At 61.8% G+C, this 7,929-nt stretch overlaps 1 protein-coding gene across 1 annotated transcript in view; it reads right to left on the bottom strand.

Moving 5' to 3' along the window:
- Positions 1 to 2,404: 2,404 nt before the first annotated feature.
- The window catches only part of AKT1 (AKT serine/threonine kinase 1), a 19,758-nt gene continuing 14,233 nt past the window's right edge, over positions 2,405 to 7,929 (bottom strand). Inside the window, exons 6-13 of the mRNA XM_019639404.1 lie at positions 7,744 to 7,809; positions 6,666 to 6,734; positions 6,453 to 6,578; positions 6,256 to 6,384; positions 5,967 to 6,181; positions 5,525 to 5,612; positions 3,554 to 3,656; positions 2,405 to 3,295 (exon numbers count right to left, since the gene is read on the bottom strand). Coding sequence (XP_019494949.1) covers positions 3,216 to 3,295; positions 3,554 to 3,656; positions 5,525 to 5,612; positions 5,967 to 6,181; positions 6,256 to 6,384; positions 6,453 to 6,578; positions 6,666 to 6,734; positions 7,744 to 7,809 — 876 coding nt within the window. The 3' untranslated portion in view covers positions 2,405 to 3,215. The remainder of the gene's footprint in view (positions 3,296 to 3,553; positions 3,657 to 5,524; positions 5,613 to 5,966; positions 6,182 to 6,255; positions 6,385 to 6,452; positions 6,579 to 6,665; positions 6,735 to 7,743; positions 7,810 to 7,929) is intronic.

Here is a 7,929-nt window from a genome sequence, read left to right as displayed (position 1 = left end):
GCTGTTAGATCGTCCAAACAAGGACAAGGCAATACCCAACTCAGTGTTGCCTGTAAGAAACTCACTTTAAGTGTAAAGACACAAATAGTGAAAAGCAAGAGGGTGGCTTAAGAATCTATTGAATGAACAGCTGAAACTAATTCTAAAAATGTGTATTTCATAATTTAAAAAAAAAAATCTATTGAATGATAGATTGGGTCTTTGACAGACATTCCAGAGGTGGCATCTAGGGGGCAGGCCCGGGGTTGTTCCCACTGCAGCAGGACCTCACGTCCTTGTCAGCCCTCGCTAGGAGCTGCTGGCCCGGTCCGCAGCCCCCAGAGCCCGAGCAACATCCCACCAGAGTCATTTGCTCACACCCGCCCAGACATAGGCAGTCCTGGCGCTGAAGTCACTTCTGTTTCTATCTTCCGGTCCCTCCCAAGGCCAGCCTTGTATGGGACACGGGAAGGTGGTACGGCTGTACAGCTGCCCTGCAGGCCACGCTGTAGGCACCCAGCCCTGCTGGGTCTCACTGGCCCTCACTGCCCCCCGTAGCTCCAGGCCACGAGTCAGCAGGCCCCAGCCATGGCCTGTCCCTCCCGGCCTGCGCTGACCTTGCTGGCCAGGGCGGGATGGCACCCAGGAGTTTTCTCTCTGAGGCGCCTGAATCCTGGCACTCGCACTGCTCTTTTCCTGGACACTGCTGCAGGAGAGGACTGTGGGGTCCCCGCCCTTCACTTACTCCTTCATGGCCCCACTCACCTGAGATGGAGACAAAATAACAGCATGCTTGTATCACGCCTGTGACCTTGATGCCTCTCCTGGCCTTAGGAAGGTCCCTCGGGCATCGTCCCCGCAGCACGGAAGGGGGCCTCGTGGCTCATGGGAAGGAGCGGCTCATTACCCTCACCTGGCCGCCTGAGTCCCGACCTGACACCCCAGTTCCAGCTTTGAAGGCACCTCCCCACTTCTGCACGACTTCTGCCACTTTCGGTAGCCATTTGCTGAAAGTTCAAGGATAATGGAAGGGTATAGCTGTATTTTCTGGTTTCTACAATTTATATTTTTGTCCATTTCTTATTGTATGAAAATACACATAAAATTTACTATCCGTTTCTAAGTGTGCAGTTCAGTGGTATTAAATATTCATACTGCTATGTACTCACCACCCTCTATCCCCAGAGCTCCTGTCAACCTGCACATCTGAACCTCTGTCCCCGTTAACACGAAGTCCCCACCCGTCTCCTCCAGCCCTGGCACCGCCATCTACTTTCTGTCTCTGGACCTGACTCAGGGACCTCGGATGAGTGAATCGCACAGGATTTGTTCCTCTCTATGTGCCTTATTTCACTGGGCATGATGTCCTCAAGGTCCATGCGTGCCTAGCAGGTGTCAGGGTGACCATCCTCCTTAAGGCTGAGTGACGTCCCAGTGTGTGGGTGGACCAGTTGGCTCACCCATCACCCGCCGTGGACACTTGGTGGCTTCCCCGCCTTGGCTATGGTGAAGCATACCGCTGTGAGCGTGGGGGCCCCAATGTCTTCAGGACCCTTTTAGTTCTTTGGAGGATATGCTAGGAAGTGGGTTGCTGGGTCACAGGGTCACTATTTCTAACCTCTCCAGGGACCAGTGTTGCCCACCAGGCTGCACCGTTTATTTTCCTAACAGCACACGGGGCCCACCTGATGCATTTTTATGTATCTGAAACCCGGCTTTCTCTTCCATTCAAAGCATCGTGTGACGTTTCCCGTTTGTGGTTTGGGGAAAAAAAACTGTGTACGTTGCCACTGGTGTGATATAATTCACAGCCTATCAAAACTGAGGCGATAGGGGACTCAGAGGCCTGGGGCTGCATGGGATATACCCCCAGACCTGGACTGCCCTATCCCGTGCTCCTCAGGGCGCCCCTCACAGAAGGGGTGGGGTGGGGGGCGTCATGCCCCATATGTCCGGGCTCCGAGCATCAGTCACACCTGCGGGTGGCGCGCGCTTGAGGGATGAGGAAGCGAGGTCCCCGCTGGGCAGGGCGCCCACCCACGCGTTCCTCGCTGCGCTGCTGGCTCCCCTCCGGGCCACCAGGTGGCGCCCGCAGCACATCCTACCGGGCTGCTCCACTGGGGGCGCCCGCCTCCCTACTGTCCAAGGTTGCTGTGTGACCTCCAGCAGGCTGCTCTCAGGCCTCCTTGGGTCGCAGGGGCCTGGTTGTGGCCCTGTGAGGTCCTTCCTGGCGGTTAGATGGCCATGCAGCCTGGGTGGCCTCCTAAGGGTCACGGGGCTGGATGAAGCCGGTGGGAACGGGGACATCCAGGGCACCCCCCTTGGGCAACTCTTAGGGGGGTAGGGGAGGGGCACCTTCCCTCGGAGGTTGTCTTGGGACCTCAGCCCAAAGGACAGGGTGCTCCCCACGAGCAATACAAGCCACAAAGTTGAAAAGCCATTTTTATTGAAGAATTTGGAGGGAAAGTCTCATAATAGTAAAAATACTCAAGTTGAATGTAAAAAAACGCCATGGTGCAGCGCAGTGTCTGGCCAGGAGGCGCGGAGGATGCAGGAGCGTCGGGCAGGGGCTGGCGGGCTGGGGCGCTTGGGAGCCAGAAGCTTGTACAAAGGTCAGGTGCTGCTGGGGAAGCCATCGAGGGGAGGCGTCCCAAGGGAAAGGGGGGGCGGGAAGGAGGGGCTTTCTCCTCTCAGATGAAACCCCCCCCAAATGCACAGCAAGATTTCAACTGCTCCCTCTCTAGGATCGAACCCCCGCCCAGCCCACCCCAGGGCCCCATCTCCAGCAATAGGGCCCCAACGGAGGGGGCCTGCTCGACCGAGCTGCTTCTGGTGCCTCTGGGCTGGGCCAAGACAGGTGACAGCCAGGGACAGCTGGCGAGAGGGACTGAGGGGCCGCGGGCGGGGCCCACCCGGACCCCCAATTGCACATGGCTGCAGGAGTCCTCAATGTCTCCTCTGTGAATCTCATCGTTCTGAAGGCCGAGGCCTTGTCTGGAGAACTGGATGAAATAAATTAAGAAAAACCGCAGGACAACCTTCCTCCCACGGCGGGCTGGGAAGACGCCGCTCCGAAGGCGCACAGCACTGCCCCGCGGCACGAGATGTCTTCCCATCCGTGCTGAGGAGCAGTGTGGTTCCTTCCAAAAGCAGCCAGTGAGGAAATATTAAATACAGATGGTCCACGAGGAGAGTGGCTGCCCACGCTGCGTCCACGAGCACGGCTGGGCTGGCCCTCAGGCCGTGCCGCTGGCCGAGTAGGAGAACTGGGGGAAGTGGGGCCTCCGCTCACTGTCCACGCACTCCATGTTGTCGTCTGCAGGCGGGAGACGTGGCTCAGACCCCAGGGTCAGGCATCGGGGGACGCTGAGGCCAGCCCCTGGAGGCTTGCCTCCCAGACCCTACATCTTCACCCAGTGACCCCAAGCCCCAGTTCCGGGGGCAGGGACAGCCGCCCTGACCACCATTCTCCAAAGGGGACCTTTCCAAAAAAGCTGAGCACCACAGGTTTCATGAGGGCAGCCCAAGCTCTCCTGTCTGGAGAGGGGGCAGTTGGCGGGAGGTGGCCCCTCACCTTGGTCAGGTGGCGTGATGGTGATCATCTGGGCGGTGAACTCCTCGTCAAAATACCTGGTGTCTGTCTCTGACGTAACCTGGGGCTTGAAGGGCGGACAGAGCTGCGGGGTGGGGTGGGAGGTCACAGGCTGGCTCTGCACAGCCCAGCGCACCCCCACCCCGCCCACTCCCCCAGGGGCTGAGCCCAGCTGGGAAGTGCCCACATTCCCACTGATCTGTCTCCAGGTGGTCCAAGCCGTCATCCACCCACAAAGCTCTGGGAAGGAGACTGGCTGGGGAGGGCGGTGGTCTGGGCCTTTGTCACAGCTCAGCAGGACCCCCACACCCCCAGATAGGAGACGACGAGCCCATCTCTCTCCCCTCTGGCTTTCTTGGTGGACAGGATAGGGCGCTATGGAACAAGGTATATGGGGCGGGCTCCCCACTCCCCAGCAGGTGCCATTCACACTCCTTCCTGACCAGACCCACTCAGCCCAGCTGCTGGGGGCTTCCACTGGGCTAGCTCATGATGGACAGTCACATCCCAGTCCCTCAACCACCTGGACTAGTGAGTGGCAATCCCGTGCAGTGGGCCCATGGGGCAGCCACGCTTCCCACAGGCCCAAGGAACAGAGGCATTGCAACGCAAGCCACCTGGAGGGCAGCTCAGTGCCTGCGCCACAGCCCTGGGAAGGGCCCATGGAGCAGTGGGCCACGGCCCTCGGCCCCCGAGTTGTCACTGGGCTAGGGCCCACCCGTGCCAGCCCCGCCAGGTGCCCTGGGGCATGAGGGGAACTGCTCTGCCCAAGCCCTGTCAAATGCACAGGAGGCTCCTGGGGCCTCCCTGTCCATCTTTTCATCCAGATGAGGATGGGGACAGGCCTTTCTCCGTTCACGTCAGCTCTGGGACCTTGTCCTTCAGGACTCCCATATGGGGGGCAGGAAGGAAATGAGTCCTGAGTGTGGGGTCCATCCAGCCCTGCTCACGGCACAGGGACAACCATGTGGCCTGGCCAAGTCTGGCTACAGAGAGGACCCATGACCCAGGACACCCAGGACCCGAGGGTAAGTCTAAAGGGATGTGCACACAGGAAGAGGGTGCCCCAAAATTCTGCAAACCCTGGCCTGGGGCTGCCCCTCCTGAGCCAGGGGGTCTTCAGTCTTGCAAGGCAGGGCCAGGTGGTGGCAGGCCTCAGGGCTGGCACCTGAACGGGAGCTGAGCAGGGAGGCGGGGTATGCGGTGCAATCTCCCAGGGAGGACAGAGGCCTAGCCAGCCACATGTGGCCTGCGACAGGCCTGCAGGAGGCGTGGGCTGGCAACTAGGCAGGAACCTGCTCGGTGACGGCACACGGCACACCCAGGTACCTGGGCCAGGGCACAGGGATGTGAGCGGGAAGCAGCTGCCTCGCTCCTGGGAGGCGTCCCTCCCAAGGTAGAGCAGGTGCTGTCCTGTTCCCGCACACCCAGACAGCACGCCTGGGCTCTCCCTGGAGCATGAGAGACTAAGGGCAGGGGCAGTGCCCCGACCGCACAGCCAGCCTTCAGCACACAGCACTAAAGAGGGAGACCTGGTGCCCAAACCTGATGCGGTGTGGCTCGCAGGAGTCCACGTGCACACAACTCCTGCGACAGGGATGGCGGGGAGCCTGCACTGCATTCAAGAGGAAACAGGCTATGCGGAGCCTCTGAGCCCCAAGGGGTGTGAGTGGGTAGGTGTGAGTGTAGGTGGGTGAGAGCGTGTGCATGAGTGGGTGAGTGTGCATGCACAGGTGGTATGTGTGCGTGTGTGGGTGTGTACAGGTGTGTGAGTGCATGCATGGGTGTGCATCTGAGTGTGGGTGTGTGAGTGCGTAGGTGGGTGAGAATATGTAGGTGTGGGTGGGTGTGCACAAGTGTGTGCGGGTGTGAGTGTGGGTATGTGCATGAGTGGGTGAGTGTGAATGCACGGGTGGATGTGTGAGCGGGCGGACGGGGGCCGGCCCCACGCACCTTCTTCTCGTACACGTCCTGCCACACAATGCTGGCGAAGAAGCGGTGCTGCATGATCTCCTTGGCGTCCTCGGGGCCCCCTCCAAGACTGCAGAGGACACAGGGGACAGGGTGACGCTGCTGCCACCTGCCCGCCCAGGGCTCAGGACATTCGCCAGGTCCCCCCCACCCCCGGGTGCGGCTGGGCAACAGATAGCGCGACAGTGCGGTCCTGAGCGGTGCAGAGAGGGCGCGGTGGGACGTGTCCAGGGCGGTGGGGACACACAGCTCCCTGGCCGAGCTCTAGCAGCTGCAGGATGCTGGGTGGGCAGGAGCTACAGGCAGGGGTGAGGCGCCCTTCCAGCCCCAGCCCGCTCAGTCCCTCTGCCTGGGCCAATCCTGGTTAAGAACGTCACACGCAGCCACCAGGGCTGCCCCGACTGTCTTGGGCCCGAGTACTCACCGCTGCCTGGGGTCCTTCTTGAGCAGCCCTGACAGCAGGGCCTTGGCCTCAGGGCTGAGCGAGCGCGGGAAGCGTATCTCCTCCATGAGGATGAGCTCAAACAGCTTCTCGTGGTCCTGGTTGTAGAAGGGCAGCCGGCCGCACAGCATCTCGTACATGACCACGCCCAGTCCCCACCAGTCCACCGCGCGGCCGTAGTCGTTGTCCTCCAGCACCTGGGGGCCAGGGCGTGGGTTACAGGCTGCTGGGACCCGGGGCCGGGGGACTCGGGGACAGGCAGCAGGCACACCTCGGGGGCCAGGTACTCGGGGGTCCCGCAGAAGGTCTTCATGGTGGCACCGTCCTTGATGCCCTCCTTGCAGAGCCCGAAGTCGGTGATCTTGATGTGTCCATCCTTGTCCAGCATGAGGTTCTCCAGCTGTGGGCGGGGCCTCGGGTCAACGCCGGCCCCGCCCCCCGGCCCTGCTCCCACGCGGGCAGGCCCACCTTGAGGTCACGGTAGACCACGTTCTTCTCCGAGTGCAAGTAGTCTAGGGCCGACACGATCTCCGCCCCGTAGAAGCGCGCCCGGTCCTCAGGGAACACCCGCTCCCGCGACAGGTGGAAGAAGAGCTGCGGGACAGGAGCCTAAGCGGCGGCCACCGGAAGCCCCGCCCCAGCCGCCCCGTGGCTCCGAGGGCCGCCCCCGCGCAGCCCTACCTCGCCGCCGTTGGCGTACTCCATGACGAAGCAGAGGCGGTCGTGGGTCTGGAAGGAGTACTTCAGGGCCTGCGAGGGACACAGGGCTGGGATCGCAGCCGTCCAGCTGGGCAGGGACGCGAGGCTGCTGCCCCCCAGACCAGGCTCAGAGGACCAGCAACGTGGGGTCTGGGGCAAGTCGGATCGGCGCGAGCATCTAGAAGCTAGCAAGTTCCGTGAACTTGGGGGGCCCCCTGGACAAGGCAGTGGGCAGCAGCTCCGATACCCTCAGTGAGGGGAGGGTGTGACCTCCAGGCAGCGCTGCCCCGCCACCTCCCCAAGGCGGCCTTGCTTTAAAAGGACAGGCCGATGCCAGACTCTCACCCACACATGCAGCCCCTGGATCTCGTGGAGCAGCTGGAGCTCAGCCCCAGTCACAGAAAATGCAGACAAGACAAGCTCAGCACCATGCTGAGCAGAAGGGACAGGCCTGGGGGGGGGGCAGCCATGCGTGGAGCGTGGCCCAGCAAGACCCCGGAGGGCAGCCACCCGGGACCCAAGTCCTGACCCCCGGGTGGGGGGGGGATGGCCCTTGCACCCAACTGCTGACCAGGCCTTCAAGGAGCTGGCCAAGCCTGGCAAGCCAACGTCTAGCTAACTCCTTGTTGTTCCCAAAGGCTAAGAATTTTCCATATACGCCTCCTGGGCCAAGTCCCCCGGGACAGGGACCCTCCCTGGCTTGAGCCCCACAGGGGAAGCAGCTGGAAGGTTGTGGGCAGAAGGGTGGGCACGGGCACTCGGGGGCCTCCTAGGGCTCAGAGCAGAGGGAAGCCCCAGGCCACCTGCCCCCTTCTGCACACGGGGGGAGCGAGCATGGCCCACCGGCCTGCGTCAGGCACCTCCACCCAACCCCTCAGAGGCCTGCCCACCATTGCCCCAGTGCTGAGGTCCAGAAGCCCCGTTTCCCGGGAGAATGGCTTCGGCCCTGGATACAGGCTGGTGAGTGTCCACCTGACCCGGCGCCTGGCTCCCGCAAGCACACCGGCCACAGAAGGCCAGGTTCTGCCCAGAGGCTCAGGTGACCGCAGGGGCCACTCACCGTCAGGAAGGGGTGCCGGGAGTTCTGGAGGACGCGGTTCTCTGTGAGCGTGTGAGCCACCTCGTCCTGGAAGACAGGCTGGTGAGCCCCACCCCCACCCTGGCCCCGAGTTCCAGGCACCAACAGAGCCGAGATGAGGACATGTGTCTAGACCATAAAAAACTACAAGTCAATACTAAGACAAAT

Source organism: Hipposideros armiger, unplaced genomic scaffold (assembly GCF_001890085.2).
Source record: "Hipposideros armiger isolate ML-2016 unplaced genomic scaffold, ASM189008v1 scaffold_43, whole genome shotgun sequence".
NCBI lineage: Eukaryota > Metazoa > Chordata > Mammalia > Chiroptera > Hipposideridae > Hipposideros > Hipposideros armiger.
Note: the sequence above shows the minus strand (reverse complement) of the source record. Positions and strands in the feature narration are given on the sequence as shown.